The sequence below is a fragment of the Oryctolagus cuniculus genome, chromosome 19 (assembly GCF_964237555.1).
Source record: "Oryctolagus cuniculus chromosome 19, mOryCun1.1, whole genome shotgun sequence".
In the NCBI taxonomy this organism is placed as follows: Eukaryota; Metazoa; Chordata; class Mammalia; order Lagomorpha; family Leporidae; genus Oryctolagus; species Oryctolagus cuniculus.
In genome coordinates, this window is record NC_091450.1 from 16176127 (window position 1) to 16198075 (window position 21949).

Genomic DNA, 21949 nt, shown 5'->3' on the forward strand with positions numbered 1-21949 from the left:
CAGGGCCACGGCCACGTGCTTGTGATCTGGAATGCGGGTGTGATGCTGCCCGCCTCACATCAAATGAGGAGAAAGTGTGCAGAAGCGTTTTGTGCAGGCTAAAGTATCACTGATCACAGGTCTGTCTTTCCAGTAAGAAGACTGGTCTGTCCCGTTAGGGAAAGGGTTGGTAGCCTGAATAATACAAGGGGGCTCCAAAGAGTTTGTGGAAAATGTGCATTGTCTTTTAATTCCATTTTTTGTGAACTTTTGAAGCCCTCTCATATTAGATGTCTTGAGGTTTCGCCTGATGGGATTTCGTCTGTTGAGTTAATAAACTCAGGAAGCAGTACCCACGCATGGTGTGGACACAACCACACGTAATCCAGACAAGGAGATGGGTGCCTGTTAAGGAGGAATTTGACTGTTAGAGAATGTGACAGAGGACTGGGACATGGTGTGGTCAGGGTAGAGAGAGCAGCTAAAAGGAAGCATCAAGTGGAGTGGAGTGGAGTGACCCCTCCAGCTCACTTACTTCACAGCACATGGGATCCCAGGGCTTCAGGCCTGCCCTGTGCTTTCTGGAGTCTGACACTCTCAGCGCCCTCTGCTGGCCGCCTCCTGCTGCTTCATGTGCCCGGTTTTAAGAGCAGTGTCTGTGGCCCTAAAATATGTGTAAGGGCCACCCTGGAACAGACAGGACACACTGACAGAGAGGGGGTATATGTGTGTGTTTATGAAAAGAGTTAAGAAGAAAACAGTGTACTGTTCCTCCTTTGTGACAGAAATATCACTGCAGGTGCTCAAAACAGCGCCTGGCATGTGGGCAAATGAATTTATGTGCGATGCCTCCTCCTGCTAACTATTTTAAGGCTCAGACTTTGCATTATGAGGTATTCATTTTGCCTTGCATTTTATTGTTACAAATTGGAGTCTGCTTTCCATCTTTTCGTTTTAATTGGTGGATGCTTCGGTCTGGGAGTTAATGCTGCACTCTGGGTGTGGAACAAGGTACCCCAGCTCAGCCTGCAGTCCCTCTGTGAAGTGGGTGCAGTGCAGGCTGCAGTCCCTCTGTGAAGTGGGTGCAGTGCAGGCTGCAATCCCTCTGAGGGTAGGTGCAGTGCAGGCTGCAGTCCCTCTGTGAGGTGGGTGCAGTGCAGGCTGCAATCCCTCTGTGAGGTGGGTGCAGTGCAGGCTGCAGTCCCTCTGTGAGGTGGGTGCAGTGCCGGCTGCAGTCCCTCTGTGAGGTGGGTGCAGTGCAGGCTGCACTGTCTCTGTGAGGTGGGTGCAGTGCAGGCTGCAGGCCCTCTGTGAGGTGGGTGCAGTGCCGGCTGCAGTGTCTGTGAGGGTGGGTGCAGTGCAGGCTGCCGTCCCTCTGTGAGGTGGGTGCAGTGCAGACTGCACTGTCTCTGTGAGGGTGGGTGCAGTGCAGGCTGCAGTCCCTCTGAGGGTGGGTGCAGTGCCGGCTGCAGGCCCTCTGTGAGGTGTGTGCAGTGCCAGCTGCAGGCCCTCTGTGAGGTGGGTGCAGTGCCAGCTGCAGTCCCTCTGTGAGGTGGGTGCAGTGCAGGCTGCAGTCCCTCTGTGAGGTGCGTGCAGTGCAGGCTGCAGGCCCTCTGTGAGGTGGGTGCAGTGCAGACTGCAGTCCCTCTGTGAGGTGGGTGCAGTGCAGGCTGCAGTCCCTCTGAGGGCGGGTGCAGTGCCGGCTGCAGGCCCTCTGTGAGGTGTGTGCAGTGCCAGCTGCAGGCCCTCTGTGAGGTGGGTGCAGTGCCGGCTGCAGTCCCTCTGTGAGGTGGGTGCAGTGCAGGCTGCAGTCCCTCTGTGAGGTGCGTGCAGTGCAGGCTGCAGGCCCTCTGTGAGGTGGGTGCAGTGCAGCCTGCAGTCCCTCTGTGAGGTGGGTGCAGTGCAGGCTGCAGTCCCTCTGAGGGCGGGTGCAGTGCAGGCTGCAGTGTCTGTGAGGTGCGTGCAGTGCCGGCTGCCTGTGGACCGTGCCTGACCCGTACCTGCTTCCTTTTCTGCAGGCTCCACAAGTTCTTCTCTGTGTGAACACTGGGTGAGCCGACTCCCGGGGAGCAAGCAAGCCAGCGTGACCTCTGCGGCCTCCTCCAGACGCACTTCCCTGGCCTCGCTCTCCGAGTCTGTAGAGATGACCGGGGAAAGGAGCGAAGATGATGGTGGGTGTGGCGTTTGGTGACGGGCACAGCACAGTGCCTTGTGGTTAGGAGTGAGTTTCAAGGAGCCTGGGAGAACTGAGAGGGGGTTAAAGAGAGTGGGGCTGCCCAGCTGTGACTCTAACAGGAGCAGCAGCTTTTCCTGCGTTTCCCACAGCGTTCTCCTGCTTCATCATTTTGCCCCTTTAAGGTCTGGCATGGAAACTAGCGCTTTAACTCCTTTTTTCCTTTTTGTTGTTTTAAAGATTTATTCATTCATTTGAAAGGCAGCGTTAGAGACAGAGAGAGAGAGAGAAGTCTTCCGTCTGCTGGTTCACTCCCCAGATGGCCTCAGTGGCTGGAGCTGTGCTGATCTGAAGCCAGGAGCCTGGAACTTCTTCTGGGTCTCCCATGTGGGTCAGAGGCCCAAGGACTTGGGCCATCTTCTGCTGCTTTCCCAGGCCATAGCAGCGAGTTGGATCGGAAGAGAAGCAGCTGGGACTCGAACTGGTGTCCATATGGGATTCTGGCACTGCAAGTGGCGGCTTTGCCAGCTATGCCACAGCACTGGCCCCAACTCTCTTTTCTGTCCCTTCCCCTCCCCTCCCCTCTTCTTTTTAAGAATTTTTTTATTGGCCAGTGCCGCGGCTCACTAGGCTAATCCTCTGCCTTGCAGCGCCGGCAAACCGGGTTCTAGTCCCGGTTGCGGCGCCGGATTCTGTCCCGGTTGCCCCTCTTCCAGGCCAGCTCTCTGCTGTGGCCCGGGAGTGCAGTGGAGGATGGCCCAAGTGCTTGGGCCCTGCACCCCATGGGAGACCAGGATAAGTACCTGGCTCCTGCCATCGGATCAGCGCGGCGCGCCGGCCGCAGCGCTGGCTGTGGTGGCCATTGGAGGGTGAACCAACGACAAAAGGAAGACCTTTCTCTCTGTCTGTCTCACTGTCCACTCTGCCTGTCAAAAAAAAAAAAAAATTATTTTATTTATTTGAAAGACAGAGGGGCGCTGGATTCTGTCCCTGTTGCTCCTCTTACAGTCCAGCTCTCTGCTGTGGCCCGGGAGGACAGTGGAGGATGGCCCAGGTGCTTGGGTCCTGCACCCCATGGGACACCAGGAGAAGCACCTGGCTCCTGGCTTCAGATCGGCGCAGCGTGCCAGCTGCAGCGCGCTGGCCATAGCGGCCATTTGCGGGGTGAACCAACGGAAAAAGAAGACGTCTCTCTCTCTCTCTCACTGTCTGTCTGTCTGTCCAAAAACAAAAACAAAACAAAAAAAGACAGAGGAGTTATACAGAAAAGTAGAGCCAGAGAGACTGAGTGGTCTTCCATTCCACTGGCTCAGTCCCTAAATGACCACAACGGCCAGAGCTGGGCCAGGCCAGAGCCAGGAGCTTCTTCCAGGTCTCCTACATGTGTGCAGGGGCCCAGGGACTTGGGCCATCTTTCACTGCTTTCCCAGGCCATAGCAGAGAGCTGGATTGGAAGAGTAGCAGCTGGGACATGAACTGGCGTCCATATGAGATGCCGGTGCTGCAGGCTGGGGCCTCAACCCGCTGCACCACAGCGCCAGCCCCCCAACTCTTTATTTTCAAAGTGCTCCGAGGGGTTGTGCCCTGCTCAGGGCCACCTGGAGCGGAGTCACTGTTCCCAAACTGGCTTGGAGTCTCCTGGCTCTCAGCCTCAGACCCCTTTTTTCTAAAGACAGGCACGATGTAAAAACTGGGAACATGGTAAAAATTGGACTTGGGCTGGTTTTTTAAGCTTTCCCTTACTTACAGGACACATAGGCAGTTCCAGCAGGGTCCCAGGTGGCACGGGAGGATCAAGCAGCCAGCACTGAGAGGTGGGGGGAGAGGAGGGTGAGCTCAGCTTCCAGAATGAGCCGGTGACTCATCCTGCAACAAGCTTCATTCTGCGGCCAGCAGTTCGATCGCTGTGATCCGCTCCTGTGGGTGATGGATGATTCCGAGAGGGTGACCTGGAGTGGGGCTTGCTGGAAGACGAGTGCCAGACCAGGAGGTCTGTGCTGCAGCCCTGGCTCTGCCACCTCTTCCGTCTCGTTGCTTCTTTATTTGCAAAATAACAGCATTGGACTGTCATCGCCACGCTTAGAACTTCTAAGTCCTTACAGCTTGGGAAAACCAGCTAATGAGCTTTGCTTGTTGAGGCAGAGGCTGTTTTCACTAGGGTTCACTGTGGTGTTGGCAGGAAGCCTGGATGTGGTTTGCCCCGTGTGTTTTTAACAGTGTAGCTGCTGACATCAGTACCCACCTAAGCACATCTTCTTCAGTGATGTGGGCGGTGCCCACAAAGCAGAGCTTGTCTCTGAGGGTCTCATCCTTGCAGAGGTTTATAAATACCACAGCCGCAGTATCAAGCGTGCAAAGAATTTAATGTAGATTTGTTTCTTTGGATGTTTTAAGCCACTCCAAATAGGAGTTATATTGTTCTAATCACGCATATTTTCTCTGGGAGCTTTAAATCATTCAGGATCAGAGTAGGTTGTATCTAAGTCTCTTTGGTTCTTTCTGTTGATTTTTTAAACAAAATTGATTGGGGCCAGCGTTGTTGCACAACGAGTGCTTCCTGTGATGGTGGCATCCCGTGTTGGAGTCCAAGCCAAGTCCCGGCTGCTCAACTTCCAGTCCAGCTTCCTGTCAGTGCACCTGGGAGGGCAGTGGCTGATGGCCCAAGCGTTCGAGCCCCTGCTACCCTGGGAGACTCAGATTGAGTTTCTGGTTCCTGGCTTTGGCATGGCCCAACTTTAGCCATTGTGGCCACTTGGGGAGTGAACCAGTAGATGGAAGATCTCTGTCTCCTTCTCTTTCTGTGACTCTTTCAAATAAGTGGATAAATCTTCAGAATTTTTTCTATTTATTTGAAGGAGAGATCTTCCATCTGCTGGTTCATTCCTCATATGCTTACCACGGCCAGGGCTGGACCAAAACGAGTCCAGGAGCCCAGAGCTCCAGCCAGGTCTCCCACGTAAGTGGCAGAGACTCAACTGCTTGCGCCACCCCCTCCTGCCTCTCTGGGTGGCGCATTAGCTGGGAGCAGAAGCAGAGCAGCCGGCACTTTCACTAGGCTCTCCGATGTGAAATGCAGGCATTACTGAGTGCATCTTAACTGCTGTGCCAGATGCCCACTCCTGATTCACTTTTCTAGTCAGTAACTAGGGGCTAGCTCAACACGTGCCAGGAAGTGGGGACCAAGGGGCTCCGGGTCTGCTGTTGGCTCTGCCGTTAGCTTGGGTCATCTTGGTCAAAGACGTCACTGCTGCACAGCCCGGCTATCCGTCTGTGAGTTGAAGCGGCTGGATTGGCAGCTCACGCCTTGAGAGCATCGGTGGAGTACAGGTGCCCCGCCAGCCCTAGAACTCCCAACATTTTGTTTCATCCTCACAGTATCCCCTGCGAGTTAGACCAAGGGTAGGTAAACTAGCCCACAGATAGGACCCCTGCCTTTTTTTTTTTTTTTTTTTTAATAAAGGAACTCTCTTTGGAACACCGCACACCTGTTTATGCATCACTGTGACTGCTTTAGTGATGCAGGGGCAGAGCTGAGTGGTCGGCCCACACAGTCTGTTGCATTTAGGCCCTGCCAAGACAAGCATGCTGACCCTGATGAGGGACAAGGAGCGAGAATACCCGGCTGGCCCCTGAGTGAGCAGAGCCCTGTTGTGTGGGTGCGGGGAGTGGGCTCGTGGAGGTCGAAGCTGCGCAGTCCCTCCGTGACCCAAGACGGGCTGCCTCTGCGGCTCGTGTTCCTCTCGTTCCAGGTCATTTGCCTTTGTCCCATCTTCATCACCTGGAGGTGTCACTGGAATGTTTCTGTTGGTCCAGCTTAACGGTGTTCTCTTTGCTGTGTTCAGGAGGCTTTTCTACTCGGCCATTCGTGAGAAGTGTCCAGCGGCAGAGCTTGTCATCCAGGTCCTCTGTGACCAGCCCCTTGGCCGTCAACGAAAACTGCCTGAGACCTTCTTGGTCGCTGTCTGCCAAGCTGCAGATGCGCTCCAACTCTCCTTCCCGCTTCTCGGGGGACTCTCCGATCCACAGCTCGGCCTCCACCTTGGAGAAGATCGGGGAGGCGGCGGATGACAAGGTCTCCATCTCTTGCTTCGGTAGCTTGAGGAACCTGGCTAGCAGTTACCAGGAGCCCAGCGACAGTCCCAGCCGGCGCGAGCACAGGGCTGTGGGCCGAGCCCCTCTGGCAGTCATGGAAGGTGTGTTCAGAGATGAGTCAGACATGCGCAGATCCAGCTCTGGTGTTGCGGATCCACAGGGCAAAAACTCAGCACAAGGGCAGCGCCTGCCCCCCATCTCTGATCCATTTGATAACAACAACCAGATTGCTTACGTGGACCAGAGCGATTCCGTGGACAGCTCTCCAGTCAAAGAGGCAAAAGCCCCGAGCCAGCCGAGCTCCCTCACAAAGAAACCAGAGAGCACAACCAAGAGATCCCCTGGCCCCAGAGGCACTTGTGAGCCGGATAAGAGCTTGCGGAAGGGGAGGCCAGCCTTGGCGAGCCAGGACTCGTCTCTTTCTAGCACGTCCCCTTCTTCTCCTGTTCCCGTCCAGGTGTCTCGAAAGCCCTCCCGTTCCCGGAGCAAAGCCGAGTCTTCTGCCAGGGCCAGTGGAAGGCATTCGGCCCCCGCCCCCGCCCAGCCCAAGAAGGAGTCATCACCCAAGTCCCAGGACTCTGTGTCCTCTCCCTCTCCGCAGAAGCAGAAGTTGGCTTCTGCCCTCGCTCACACCGCTTCCTCGACATCGGCCAGAAAAGCTTCCGGCCCCGCAGCCAGAGGCCCCTTCCCCGCTGGGCAGAGCAGGACTCAGGAGCGCAGCCTGAGTCGTGAGGCTTCCAGACAGAGCCTGGGTTCTGACCGAGGCAGCGTCACCTCCACCTCCAAGCCCAGCTCCCCCCGGGTGAGCCAGGCCCGAGCTGGGGAGGGCAGGGGTGACGGCAAGCACGTCCGGAGCTCCTCCATGGCCAGCCTGCGCTCCCCCAGCACGAGCGCGAGGTCGGCTCTGAAGAGGGACAGCAAGTCCGAGGACAAGGGGCTGTCCTTCTTCAAGTCCGCCTTGAGACAGAAGGAGACCCGGCGCTCCACGGACCTCGGCAAGACAGCCTTGCTCTCCAGAAAAGCCGGCGGGGGCTCCGCCAAGTCGGGCTGTAAGAACAGCGCGGATGAGAAGGCAGAGCGAGGCCTCCGGCCACCCGGCTCCCAGCAGCCACAGGCCACACAGGCCACTGTGCTCGGGAAAGAGCCGCTCGTCCCCAAGGACCCCGCCTCCGCTAAACATTCCCTGCTGTCCGCTCGCAGATCCAAGTCTTCCCCGCTCGACTCCGGAGCGCCCTCGTCTCCTGGCGGCAGGCAGCCTGCCGAGAAAGCCTCCAGAAAGTCATCGAGCACCCCTGCACGGCCGTCCCAGAGACCTCAGTGAGGTCGCTGCACACCGAGCGAGCGAGCGAGCGAGCGAGCCAGCGTCTCCTCTGTAAAGATGTTTATTTATTTGGAACCCTGCCCCTCCCACCAAAGCCCGCTCTGCTTTTGTTTTGTATTTTTCGGGTCACATGGCTGACTGCGGGTATGTTTGGGTGGGTGTGGGTGTGTGTGTGTGTGTGTGTGTGTGTGTGTGTGTAGGTGTGTGTGTATGTGAGATAGAATTCAATTGCAAATTGTTAAAAGCGTCGCCTTATTCTGCCATTGAACCAAATAACAGCCATAGGCAAAGCATTGACCCCAAGCTAACTGGAATACTCGTAGCGGTCCTTTGGACAGTCCCCTCTAGCAGTTGTACATATTTCTTTCTGGAGAACTCTGATGACTTTTGGCGGACACTAGGATTTTGAAACCTGTGAAGCAGTGACGCTGGCGTTAGTGAGTAGTGGGGTGAGCTGTTGACTCGGCCTCCCTCTGCCGATTGTCGGGTGGCACCGGGAGCTCTGAAAACTGTGACGCTAACAACGAAACAAACCGAGGGAAAAACTGTTGCTTTCTGCACTTTCCGGCCCATCTTGCAGTCTTTGTAAAGGGCAATATTTTCACACTAATGTTTCTCAGGTATACACTCGGCTGGTCTAGGCTCGATGCGCTTCAGTAACGGGGTTAAAGAGGAGGATGGCACGCGGGTGACTGTTGTTTCTCCTACTGCCACAGACGTTTCAGAGGTCGAAGAGTCTCTCTGCCTTCGTGTCTGCAGAGACGTGTGTGCCATAGTACGTCCTAAGAGGTGGCAAACTGGACAGCCAGAAAGTTCCTTATGAATTTGCTAGCCAAGGCCATGGGGGTTTTAAACTGTAGTGAGGGCAGTTGATACCTTTGGAAGAGTCCTGGAAAAAAAAAAAGGATTCTAAACTGGATGGACGCATCTGTACACTTTCCTTTCCTTTCCCTGTGTTGCTTTCTTTCTGTTGGAAGTTGACCGCTTCGTGCTTCCCCATCTGCACGCTCGTGTTTCCTCGCCTCGTAACGCGGAGAGCACACGTCAGCCGTGGCACGTGGAAGCGGCCGGTGCCAGAGGGTTCCACGCGCACTTCGGGTTCTGCCCGTGGGTCCTAGCTACCACGCTTTGCACTAACTCCTTTGTTTCTCCTCTGTGCTGAAGATGTAATCTCACGCCAGAGCTCACTAGCAGGATTGGAGCGTGTTCCGTCTGGCGGCGTCGTTGCAAACGGCGTTTCTTGTTAAGAAAAAGGAGAACCTACAGATAATCAAGAGACAGCTTTTCCAGCTTTTCTCGAGGTCTCCTGGCAGTACTTTTCTGCTCAATTTTTAGCTTTTCTTCTCTTTATTGTTATTTTTTTAATACCGTCGAGAGAGTCATGGTCCCGATTCTCCCTGGATAGCATTTGTCACTTTGCCATAAAATATGGTGTGCTAAGTTCATATGTTTTTAAAAATCTGAACTTTGGAGGGTGGGTCACAGAGTGTCAGGTTCCTCCTGGGCTCTTGGTGCACAGATTCATTTGTGTCATCCCTTTTCAGTATTGCTGTGTTTGCAAAGAAAATACACACGTGGAGCTGGAAACCCTGCACTGCCTTCTCGTTCTTTTTATTTTTTTTCTTGAATACCTCTTGGATGTACTTCCAGTAGGTTACTGAACTTTATTTTGCTGCTATTTTGAGCATTCGCTGGTAACTTGCAAGTGCCGAGGCTCTTTGTGTTGAAGGTAGCTTGGAATTTTAGACCTTGGCAATAGCTAAGATGTAACGTATTCGGCCTTCTGAAAGTTAACCACGAGCGCTCCATGGATTTCATCGGATGGGAGCCCGTTTCCCGTGGCACACCCCTGAGGTCCCCCCCCAGTTCTCAGTGACTTCCCAAAGCACTCTGCCGTGCTGGAGGGTGGCCGCAGGGGACTGGCTGCGTCCGTGCCGGTGCCGCCTCCATCGGCCTGCTCACGGCCCCCTCAGTGTTTGTGCTGCAGTGGGCCGGCATGTTCATTCCTGAAGAAGGTGCGCCGGACGTGGGTGGTCGGTGTCAGGAGCGGACTGTCTGCTCTGAGCCTGTCGTCTGTTTACTAGGTAGAGCCCACGTGATACCTCCTGTGTGAGGAAGCTCTGACTTGGTCTAGAGTTATCGTTTGATTAGACAAAGGGTTTTAATAAACACTCTTTCGCTGTAGTCAGACAAGCATTAATAGAAGCTGGTTTAATTTTCACAGTGGTAAATTTTTTTTTATTCTCAAATTCTCTAGGAATGTGTTTTCCATTATGTCCAGTGTTTTGATGGGGGGGGGGGGGGGGGAAGAAAACCTCCAGAACTCCCTTTACGTCTCATGAGCTCTAGAAATAAAATTTCTATAATTTAATAAAATCTGTAAACTATCTGTCTTTGGAGTTTAGTCCTTGTTTCAGATTTGCTGAAATAGAAAAAGAAAACAGGAACTGTTATGGCGTTGCCTAGGCATCGTTAAGCCATTGTGTTTCCCTGGTTGGTGAACAGTGGAAATTTCATTGTCCCTAGCTACGTGGTACAACTGTAAGCCACAGAAAAGGATATTTTGCCTAAAATTTGGGAGGCCCTTTTTGGGGCATAAAGTATCTTAAGGGAAGATTGTTCACTTAGTTCAATTCAGTTGCTCTGTAGGGTTAGGGACGTGTGTTTACCTTTTTATTTTCCCAGTGATACTTGGCAAAATGAACATTTTTGTGTTTTGGGGTTAAAACTCGTTTGCCAACTTAGGTTTCTGGTTGACACCCAGGGCCTGCTGAGAGCAGGTGTGTCCTGGTAGGCACCGAGTGGTCGCCTGCAGTAGTGCTGTATCTGTAGTGTTGCTTTAAAAAGAAAAGGCGTCTCTTCTTGATTTCTTTCTGCCAGTGCCCTAGCTTGGCTCGTTCCTTCAGGCCCTGCCCTTAGATAACTTGGAAGCACAAAGAAACCACTGGCAGGCGCCTCTCACCTGACCAGGTCTCCCACCCCTTTTGTGTTTTCTCATCCTAAAAGCAGCTTAACCTGAAGTGAGAACAAACACGTGGCCCAGCAGGGCCGGGTGTGGGACTGCCGCTTGCCTGAAGCACTGTGATTACCAGTGCATGGCTTCACACTTGTTGGTAGCCATTCTTTCTTCTTTCATTCATTGTGCAGACGTTCATGGAGAGCCTGCTTTGCCTGTCAAGGCACAGCTGACCGCCTCGGGAACTTGCTAAGGAGGAGCCTGGGGAGTACCACCCGGATGTCCCTGCCGGTCCTCGGTAAAAAGACCACGTGGACTCTGGTCCGTCAGCTCCTCTGGAGCCGGTCAGCTCTGTCTGGAAACCGGAAGACCCCTGCTTTGTCTCTGGAGACATTTTACTCCCACAGTTGAGATGGAGCTGTCTGCACCGTGGAGGGGTGGGAGATCCACTGCCCAGTCGCTTTACGTTAGAATTTGGTCATCTCCGTTTGTATGGCATGGGTGTGGGGGCTTTCTGGGGAACTGGGAAGAATTGTCATCCCTCTGTAATAACTGTCATGACAAAAGGCACAGTGTGTAAAGGGAACAGTAGCTGCAGCTGTGACCAAGCTCCCGTGAGTTCCAAATAAATGTGTTTCTAAATGGACATGTAACATTTCACTCTAATTACTGAACTCCTGAAGTTACTGTTTCCTACATAGGTTATTATAATTAATGGGTGCAAAGATCATTAGTGTTTTGGGTTGGACTTCTGAGACAGTGTGCAAATTCTGAGCACCGTTTCATCAAACCACATTCCGGAGGTGCATTGAACTTTGTGTTACTTGGAATTGAGAAGGGCAAAATGTATTGACAAACCAGTGCCTATCATAAGCATAAATATAAAAAGTAGCTATTACCGTGCAGGCTTTAATTTCATAAAGGGCATATTATTGTTAAACCTGACTACATATTGGGGGGGGGGATCCAATGCTTTTATTTGAACGAACATTCTGTGTCTCACACTGCCTTTTGATCAACTCCCAAAATGTTCGTTTTTGCAGCTGCATTTGAGCATGACCGATCATCTCTGTCCCAAGTAACAGTTTTTTTGCATGGCCTCCATCTAACCCAGAACGCATGCTCTTACTACCTATGCAAGCAACCCATGAAAAATACAGACTTTACAAAATGTTAAGTTTTAAAAAAAGCAACAACAACGAAAAAGGCCACTCTTAGGTTATGGAGCTCTATTTTTGAATTTGTAACGTTTTACAATGTGGCTTAATCAGTATAGGAGCGCATGAATGTGTTGTCTTGCTTTACATATATTTCTCTGACGACGTTTTTGATCAAACGTCTCTGATGAGGTTTTTGATCATTGGCAAGATTGTGTGTAAAATAAGTGTTTTGCAAGCAGAAGTGGAATTGACTATGTTGAACACATATCGGTGTATATACTGTATTTAGCCTGAAGACTTTCCCAAAGTATTTTGTTCTAAAAAATAACCTGCCATTTTCTATAGATTTTAATTTTTTATATCTTCTAGAGTTCTCTCGTCACCAGGAAAGACTGGGGCTTCAAACAGTGCTAATGATTTTCAAATGCTTTTGTAGAGACTTGGATTTGTTCTGGAAGGCCCTGGAGAGACCCATCCCCTGGTTACAATAAGATTAAGGCCCGAGGGACTCACGGGGGTGTCGTACAGCGGGTAGATTCTAGATCCATCTCTCATTCACCTAGAACCAGTGTTTCCCAGTTTGGGGGAGGAGAGGGGTTCCTAAGAGGCCTTTTAGAATGGCACATGTTGGCCTCTCCTGAATGACTTGTCTGAGATCGGGGCACCCAGTGTTCCCTGGAATCATTGCCAGGAAACGTTGGGAAATGGGGGCGGTCCCCGAATTGCCTCCTGTTTTCCAGCCCTGGTGTTCCCAGGCGGCGGTCGGAGCTGTGATCCTCCGTCCCTTTGCTGAGAGCCGAGGCGAGATCACTGCCAGGCAGGGCCCTCAGGACTCCGAGTCCTCCGCTGTGTGCCAGAGGCAAAGACGGACGGACGGCTGCTGACCGCACCTGCCCGTCCGTGGGCACTGGGCTCCCGGGGAGTGGCCCTGCGGGCTGTGTCCCTTCCGCACTTCTAGCTGGGGCAGGAGGGCAGTCAGTCCGAGTTAGAAAGTGGCAAACCGCCTCTCCAGCCTTGAAAAGCTGTGCCCGCTGAGCTAGGCCGGTCACCTGCTTGTGGTCCTAGCAGACCCCCTGGTGGCCCGTTCTCCACTGGACTTCCTCCTCACACAGAGTGTAGCTCCAGGAATTCTCTTGCAGTTGAAATGAATGTAGGGCATTCTCTTCAGTTTTTTTCTTTCATTTGCAATTCTCACTGCTGTCTTTACATACCGAGTAGTCCTCATCCAGACAGCTGGCAGTACCTGATCCGCGGTTTTAATCTGTGGTGAGCTGAGTGCGCCGGGGCCTCTTCAGAATGCTGTGGGTGCTCAGGTGTTTCAGCGGCTTGTGCATTCTGCTGCCCACAAAAGGAAGATAAACCCAGGTGGCCTGGTGGTCTCCGCAGTTTCAGGAATGAAGGATTCCAGGAACTGTGTCTTCGGAAAGGCCACCCAGAGTGACGGTATCTGAAAATGCAGCAGGAGGTCTCCCAGGTGCTATTCCAAGTGGCGTGGCGTCATCACACAGAGCGGCTTTCTGACCCACACTTGGCGCTCTAGCTGGGTTCGCTCACCAACCGTGCCTCTCACCACTGGTTAAAACTGAATCCAAGCCCCACTACAGAAACAGCCTCTCCGTTTCCACACTGACTCTTGAAAGCCGCATGTCCTACCACCGTACACGAGATGCTTTGGCATTGCTCACGCCCCCCCCCCCCCCCCAAGGAGTGATTTCTGTGGAAGTTTCCTCTTTGGTTGTACAATGATCTGGAAGGCAGGATGTCTTTCCTGGAGGCTGGAAGAAAGTGTATCATAATGTTTTAAATTATTTTAGAAGACAAGTGCATGAGATGTGTCGCCGACTTCTGTTATTTATTTGTATGTTTTATTATTCAAGGGGAATGCACTTTTAAGAAGCAGAGTCTCTATTTTTATGTTTAAGACGTTTTATTTCCGAAACAGCAGTTGACTATACAGCATACGGTTGGAATTAAAAGTGGAAAATGTAACAAAACATAATAAATTTATTACACGATGCCCTCTTCAAGCCATCTTCCTCTCTTCTCCCCATTGCCAACGGATGTCTTTTTTTTGGTGTTGAACTAATTTGTACAGGGCATCTGTCTAAACAAAATGCCTTGAAATTGCATTAAATCAAACTTTTAAGAAAGCTGGTTACAGAAGGATAAATGCAGATACTCTGGAGAACTTGAAGACAGCCAGTGCCATCCATGCTTCTGTGGTTGCATAATCAGGGGTTAACATTCACCATTTCCTCCATGACAGAGCAGAGGGACTTGATCTTGAGCCCCAGAATTCCATTCTAACCCGACCCCGGGTTTTCCACGTTTCCTACTTGTTATTTTCCCTCTTCTGTCACATTTTTATTATGAGGAAGAGAGAGCGGTGGTTTTTCTCAGCCCTCTCTTACTTAATATCCTATTTAACCACCAGGTTCTGATATTTTTCCAGCTGTCATTAGTCTGCAGCACAGAACTCCCTACTGAGGGTGTCATATCGCTCGTGACCACTTGGGGGCACTAAAGATCGCAGTAGTTCAGTGTGTTTTAGAAGCCCAGGCTGCAGATGGCTCGCCTCTCCCAGTGTGGAGGTGCTTACTCTGAGTTGAGGGGTGCAGTGTCCATGAGCAGGACTTTTTGTTAGGGTGAGTTTGTTCCCAGTCACTCGACTCCAGATTGCAGAGCAGATCTTGTCTTCCTATACCACTGTGTTAGAATTTAGGGTTGGGGCTGGGGAGATGAGCATGAACTAAGGTTCAGCACCTCTGACCCCGTCTCTATTTTTGATGGTAGTAGTCGATTACAGAGTTGAACCACAGGACACTGGTTCAAGGGGCTTCACATGCCCGAGGTCTTCCCGTGTCCTAAGTGCATAGAGGTAGCAGTCATGCAGCGTCCAAGGAGTTAAGAGTGTGGGTGATGCGCCCCTGAACAAACCTGCCCACCCCTGCCAACTGCAGAAGACAGCGAGGTTGGGGGTGAAGCCCCTTGCCTTGGAGCCCCGCCCCCAAGCCCAGTACACGGTGGTGGCGGCCCTGCTCCCTTTCAGACGTCTCCACATGGGTGGGTTGGTCTACCACATGCAGAACCCTCTGGAACTGGGTCTTGGTCTGGTGTGAGCCCTGTTCACCTGTGTGTGGCTCAGGAAGGCTGCTGTCACCCTGATGCACGTTTCCCCACGTAACCCCGTGGCCTCGCCCTTTTTTTTTTTTTTTTTTTGACAGAGTGGACAGTGAGAGAGAGAGACAGAGAGAAAGGTCTTCCTTTGCCGTTGGTTCACCCTCCAATGGCCGCTGCGGCCAGTGCACCACGCTGATCCGATGGCAGGAGCTGGGTACTTATCCTGGTCTCCCATGGGGTGCAGGGCCCAAGGACTTGGGCCATCCTCCACTGTACTCCCTGGCCACAGCAGAGAGCTGGCCTGGAAGGGGGGCAACTGGGACAGAATCCGGTGCCCCCACCGGGACTAGAACCCGGTGTGCCGGCGCCGCAAGGCAGAGGATTAGCCTAGTGAGCCGCGGTGCCGGCGTGCTTCTTTTCTTAGAGTTTGCGGGGATGAGACACGAACCCCACTGGCTCCTTGGATTCCCAGCAACTCCACATTGCTTGAGGTGATGTGAATGGGACTGTGGTGTGCGGTGGAAACCAGAGCTGCCTGGCATTGGCGGGGTCTTGGGATGTTCCCTTTTTTTGAGGAACAGCCCCCGAGGCCCAAGGTGCACAGAGCCGATGCCGAAGACTCCGGGCAGGGGCTGAGACGCATCTGTCCCCCTCGAGTTGGGAACAGGACGTCCCATGGGCTTGTGCGGTGCAGGCAGGGGGTGGAGGGCAGCGGCCTTAGGTTCCAAGCCCAGTGGAGATGGTGCCTCCTTCCTGTCTTCATTTGGAATCAGTCTGTGCTCCCTCACTTGGCCGTGCCTCCTGGAGCACAGACGCCAGAGCTAGGACCACCCCAGTGCCCAATGCGGGGCCCGAGGCGGTTCACGGAGGTCAGGCCAGCGGGCACAGCTGGAACTCATGGCTCTGCCCTATAGAATGGCTTCCTCCGAGATCCCACAGGGCTCTCTCCCTCACCCCATTTACATCTCAGCTCAGGTATCCCCAGGGCCTTTGCTGCCCCCCGCCCCCCATTTCTGTATCACTTTTCACCGCCCACCTTAGTGCAGGTTCATGTGGGAACTCAGCCTAGGCCACTCCCCTCTCTGCTCCTCCCCCACCCCCTGGGATGCTCCAGGCACATGCTGATGACAGTAAAGATGTAGGCACCACCTGAACGGATTTACTCGGGTAGGCTGCTTTAACCATTCGGAGTGGAAGAAGAATGAGCGTACCAGGAGAGCAGCGAGGGCTGCTCGGGAATGGAGCGGCTGTGGCGTGTTCAGACTGACCACTCAGGGTGCCACTGACCATTCTAACAAGAGCGGTGAGGAGGGCTCGGGAGGGGGCGCTGGGTCGTGCGTCACATCCACCTGCAGTGGGGCGGGCTGAGGGGGGAGCACTTCCTGGAGTGTAGGGCAGAGCGGGGGGTGGGGTGGTGAGAGGTGGGCAGAGATCCAGAGAGGAACCTTTCCTGAGCCACCTTTGGAGCATCCAGGAAGAGGTTTTGGTGAGTTTGTGCCTTAGCAGGGTCACCGTGACAACCTGTGGGCCGGGAGCCCAGCTGGGAGCTGGTTGCAGGAGTCTGGGTGCCGTCTCTGAAGGGCTGAGCTCAGGCAGTGCTGGGTGGATGGACAGGAGGGAGGCCATGCGACTCCCACGCTGGGCCACCTTGGGCGGGTGCCTGCGCTTCTCTGTGCCTTGACTTCTGCACCTGTAGAACGCGGGTGATAGTGTCTGTGTGATCAGTGTGAGGCTGAATCGGGGTGCTTGGTTCATTGGCCTTTTTTTTTTTTTTTTTAATTTTACTTGAAAGAGTTACACAGAGAAGGAGAGGCAGAGAGAGAGGTCTTCCATCCACTGGTTCGCTCTGCAGTTGGCTGCAACGGCGGGAGCTGTGCTGATCTGAAGCCAGGAGCCAGGAGCTTCTTCCAGGTCTCCCACATGGGGTCAGGGGCCCAAGGACTTGAGCCATCTTCCACTGCTTTCCCAGGCCACAGCAGAGAGCTGGATTGGAAATGGAGCAGCCAGGACTCAATCTGGCGCCCATATGGGATGCCGGTGCTGCAGGTGGCAGCTTTACCTGCTATGCCACAGTGCCCGCCCCCGTTGGCCTTTCATTTCATTAGTGTATTTGGTTTGATCTACGTTTGTACCCTGCAGGTGGTAAGGGTCCAGGTTCTTGAGCCATCCTCCCCAAGTGCGCATTTTCAGGAAGCTGAATGGGAAGTGGAGGTGAAACTTGACCCCAGACACTCCAACGTGGGATACAGGTATCCCAAGTAACAGCTTAACCCACTGTCCCCAGTATCCGCCCCTCACTTACTGTCCCGTCTGTGTGTGCTAACACTTACTCTCCAGCCACAGGTGGATTCATTTCTAGTCCCTGTTCCTTCTTCTCTTCTGTTTTTTGGTGTCCTTTCTGATTGAAGGCTAGGCAGTGTGAGAGGCCCCAGGTGAGGCTGTCTTTCTCCAGCGCCTCCGCCTTAGTCCTCCGCTGGTGGTAGGAACAGAGTAACTCAAAGCTGGGTGGTAGTTTTTAAAAGTCTCTGCCTTTGGGTCATTCCATAAAAATTGGGCATTCATTTAACAAGTGTTTGTGGAGCACCAGTCGGGGGTTCAGGAGCTATCACTGAGCAGACAGAGAAAGAAAAGGCCCTTCCCTAGTTTAGCTGAATGCCCATCTGGAAGAGACAGACGAGCAATAATGATTGACCCTATCTGGGGCTGGCTTCCTGAAGCAATGGAAGGGTGGAGATAAGTTGATATTGAAACAATGAGGGGTGGGGGTAGTGTGGTGCAGTGTGTTAAGCTGCTGCTCTCGATGCTGGCATCCCATATTGGAGTGCCAGTTTGAGTCCTGGCTGCTCCACTTCTGATTCAGCTCCCTGCTAATGCACCTGTGAGAGACCTGGATGGAGTTTTTGGCCCCTGGCTTTGGCCTGGGCCTACCCCTGGCTGTTGTGACCATTTGAGAAATGTACCAGCAGATGAAGCTCTCTCTATCTCTTCCTCTTTCCCTCTGTTACTCTGCCTTTCAAATAAACAAATAAATCTGTTTGGGGCCGGTGCTGTGGTACAGCAGGTAAAGCCGCTGCCTGTGACATCGGCATCTCATATAGGCACCGGTTCAAGTCCTGGCTGTTCCACTTCCAATCCAGCTTCCTACTAATGCACTTGGGAAGGCAGCAGAAGATGGCCCAAGTGCTTGGGCCCCTGCACCCACGTGGGAGACCCAGAAGAAGCTCCTAGCTGCTGGCTTCAGCCCAGCCCAGTGCTGGCTGGCCATTGTGGCCATCTGGGGATTGAACCTGAAGATGGAAGATGGATCTCTCTCTGTCTCTCCCTCTTTCTCTCTAACTCTTTCACATAAAATAAATCTTTTTAAAAATTAAAAAATAAGGAGCTGGCACCATGGCACAGTAGGTTAATCCTCCACCTGTGGTGCTGGCATCCCATATGGACGCTGGTTCTAGTCCTGGCTGCTCCTCTTCCAATCCAGCTCTCTACTGATGGCCTGGGAAGGCAGTAGAAGGTGGCCCACGTGTTCGGGCCCCTGCACCCACTTGGGAGACCAGGAAGAAGCTCCTGGCTCCTGGCTTTGGATCAGCACAGCTCTGGCCGCTGCGGCCATTTGGGGAGTGAACCATCGGATGGAAGACCTCTCTCTCTCTCTTTCTCCCTCTCAGTGTCTGTAACTCTACCTCTCAAATAAATAAATAAATAAAAGATATGGAAGGATACGACAAACATGGTTCATTTTCCACTTTATCCTTCCTCCCAGCTTTGTATGACAGCGTCGTCCACCCCTACCAGGATCCAGGGCCCCATCCTTGAAGCTGCCCCTTCCCTTGACCCCCCAACCCCTCCCTACATCTCCTCCATTAGCAAGCCCTGTCCAGCTCCTCTTCCATCGCTCAGACCACAGCTCTGTCCTCTACCACTCTTCTTCAGACAGAGCTTCCCTCGAGTATCCTGACCACGGGGCTTGGCTGCTGGTTCCTTGCCCTACGGGGAAAGCCCTCCCACCGTGTGTTCACCGGCTGTCCTTTCTCTAAGGGCACCTACAAGAGTCCTCCCACGACTGCCCCATTACCCTGCAGCCGTGTCTCACGCCGCCCTGCTCCACTGCAGCCCCACCTCTCGGCCCCTGCCGCTCCTTCTTGGCCCCTGGTTTCATCACTTGTCTTCCGCACCGGACTGCAGCTCCCATGAGAGCAGGACCTTTTGTCTGCCTGTGCTCGGATGCCCGTCGCATTCTGGTTGCTTTCTGCTGTAAGTGACAGCGTCCAGCCGCAGTCAGCCCTGTTATTGCAACTTCATACTTAGAGCAAACCACTCGCCTAAAAGCCACACCTGTCGTGAATGGTGCATGTTGGCTAAGAACCTAGGCCCATCTTACTCAAAGCTTGTGTGTGAGTGTGTTTAAAGATTTCCTATACCCTGTACAATATTACATAGGAAAAGTTATAGTTCACACACGCAAGTACAGTAAGAAAGGGAACATTTTTGTATTGTACACTGTCCTGTTCTTTGTAATCCCCAAGTCATATTTATGGCAGCGAATTTGGGAAATAAGGAAATTTGTACTTTCTGGTAACGATTGAGGAGCGCCTCGTTGGCAGCAGCTTGTCTAACCACGATACAGTTGTCAAAACCGGGAGTTAACATTGATGCAATACTTTTAACTGTACTGCAGAGTTGATCTGGCTTCATCAGTTTTTCCTCTACTGCCTTTTTCCCCCTCCTGTATCAGAGTTCAATCCCAGATCCCACAGTGCAGTTAGTTTTCCTGTATCCTTGGTTCTTCTGGTCTCCTTCATAGTCTTTCGTGACCTTGACACCTGTGAAGTAAGCCACTTCTCCAGACTGTCCCTCGGTTCGGGGTTTGTCTCATGGGTGCTCATGAATTGGCTGAGGTTTTGCATTTTGTGGCCAGGAGTGTCACAAAAGCAATATGTACTTCCTAGAGCTTCGTGGGGTTATACGGAGGCCTTCGTATGTCTGAATTCGGGTGATTTTAACCTTGACCGCTTAGTGACAGAGGGCTTCCCGTGGCAAAGTTCCTGCTTCTCCCCTCATCGTCACTCTTTATCTTGGTGGAGATGCTTTTAAAGGCCATACGAATGTCCTGTGTCTCTGCAAACGTTGGCCCTCTAATTTTATCATGGATCGTGCCTGCAGCAGTTTTCATTATCGCAGTATTCTAACAGTGCAAGAAAGAAATTTTTTTAAAGATTTATTTATTTATTTCAAAGTCAGAGTTACACAGAGAGAAGAGAAGCAGAGAAAGAGAGAGAGAGGTCTTCCATCCACTGGTTCACTTCCCAGTTGGCTGCAACGGCCGGAGCTGTGCCGATTTGAAGCCAGGAGCTTATTCCAGGTCTCCCACGTAGGTGCAGGGGCCAAGGACTTGGGCCATCTTCCACTGCTTTCCCAGGCCATAGCAGAGAGCTGGATCGGAAGTGGAGCAGCCAGGTCTTGAACCGGCGCCCATATGGGGTGCTGGTGCTTTAGGCCAGGGCATTAACCTGCTGTGCCACAGTGCTGGCCCCAGAAAGAAATTATTAAAAGCCTCCTCACTCATTAAGAAGTCCAGAGGCCTGGCGGGGCAAGGGTGGGCTCAGTTGAGGACCGGGGCACTTCTGTCATTCTCAGCACCTTGGCCTCTGTCCTCAGATCTGGGCTCCAGTGCTGGCCACAGACCTGTAATGCAAGAACAGCCACCTGAGGGTGGAGGAATCTATAGCACAGTGTTTCCCAGAGTAACCATCGCTGTCTTCAAAGCCGCCTTCAGATCCCACGGAGCAGGATCCGGGTCACTGGCCTGTGACCAAGGGAAGTGAAGAAAGTAGTAGGCACATTTTCCTGGAGAGAGCCCTGCTGGGAGGCTACCCATAACATCTGGCCCCTGAGCACCCAGGGCCATGCCCCGGGCCTGACACTGCTCCATGTGAGGGGAGTTCAGGAAGTCCCTGGACAGATGGAATTAAAAGAAAAATTTATGTCAGTGTAACGTCTCCAATGCATGCATCCAAAAAGTCTCCAGAAAGCTCGCGGGGAAGTGTGTGTGAGATGAAAAAAACTGCACAGGCTTCAGAAACTTTCGCATCAAAGCAAACTTTGAAAAATGATTTATTCATTTGAAAGGTAGAGAGACAGAGGTCTCCCACCGACTCGTTCACTCTCCAAGTGTCTGCAGTGGCTAAGGGTGGGCCAGGTTAAAGTCGGGAGCCAGTCTCCCCTGACATGGACCCCACTAGTGGAGCCGTCTCCGCTGCCTCCCAGGGCGCGCATTAGCAGGAAGCTAGAATCAGGAGCAGAGCTGGGACTCGGACACAAGCGTTTGGATAAGGGATGCAGGAGTCCCAGCAGCATCTTAACTGCGAGGCCACACACCACCCCTAAGCTTACCTTTCAATTCCATCATCCGCGGACTTTTGGAAAAGTCCTCGCGCGCATCTTTGCGCGGTGAATGAGGTTCTTTATCTGCTGCCGGAAGCCTTGTAGGCAGCCGTTGCTCCTGACCATGGGACCAGGGCGGGTGGGGAAGTCTCTCGTGGGACAGTCCCTGGCTCTTCAGCGGGCCTTGGTCTGCAGCAGGACTGTGCCTCCGGGACCCGACAGCCCCCTGGACCAAAGCCTCAGAGAGACCTCAGGAGGCATCTTGGATGGAAGGCAAGACCCACTCACCTCTGCTCGAAAGGTTCTCCCACAACGGAGGGGCGCTGAAGCGGCCGGGGGCGCAGGGAGGAGGGGGGGGGGTTCTCTGCTCTGTACACTCAGGAGTCTTGCTCCAGGGGCCGTCGACACAGTCGGGTAGCTTGTTTGGTAAATAATGACATTGTTATAAATATTTAATAAGTCAGGGACTGCAGCGCGGCGTGAAAAATGGACGAGGTCCCCGAGCGGGGGACGCGGCGGGCTTTTCTCTCCGTGCGCTCCGGGGGAGGCAGTTAGAGTCCATGGCTGCTGGCGCTGACACCTGTGTTTGTGGTGGGGCTGATGAATGGCCAGAGGAATCGCCACCATGTTTCGGAAGCATCCATCCATCACGCTGGAGTTTGGGCTGAGGGAGGAATTTGTAGCCATCAATATCCTCGTGTTTATTAAGCTCTGCGTACCACGAGAGGCGGCGTCCCCCATTGGTCCCAGGAGCAGTGCCCCTGGAA

At 53.0% G+C, this 21949-nt stretch overlaps 1 protein-coding gene across 1 annotated transcript in view; it reads left to right on the top strand.

Annotated features, from left to right (window-relative positions):
• USP31 (ubiquitin specific peptidase 31) overlaps positions 1-13696 on the top strand; it is an 89059-nt gene extending 75363 nt beyond the window's left edge. The window contains exons 15-16 of the mRNA XM_017342525.3: positions 1998-2150; positions 5995-13696. Of these exons, the coding sequence (XP_017198014.3) occupies positions 1998-2150; positions 5995-7565 (1724 nt within the window). The 3' untranslated portion in view covers positions 7566-13696. The remainder of the gene's footprint in view (positions 1-1997; positions 2151-5994) is intronic.
• The last annotated feature ends 8253 nt before the right edge of the window (positions 13697-21949 follow it).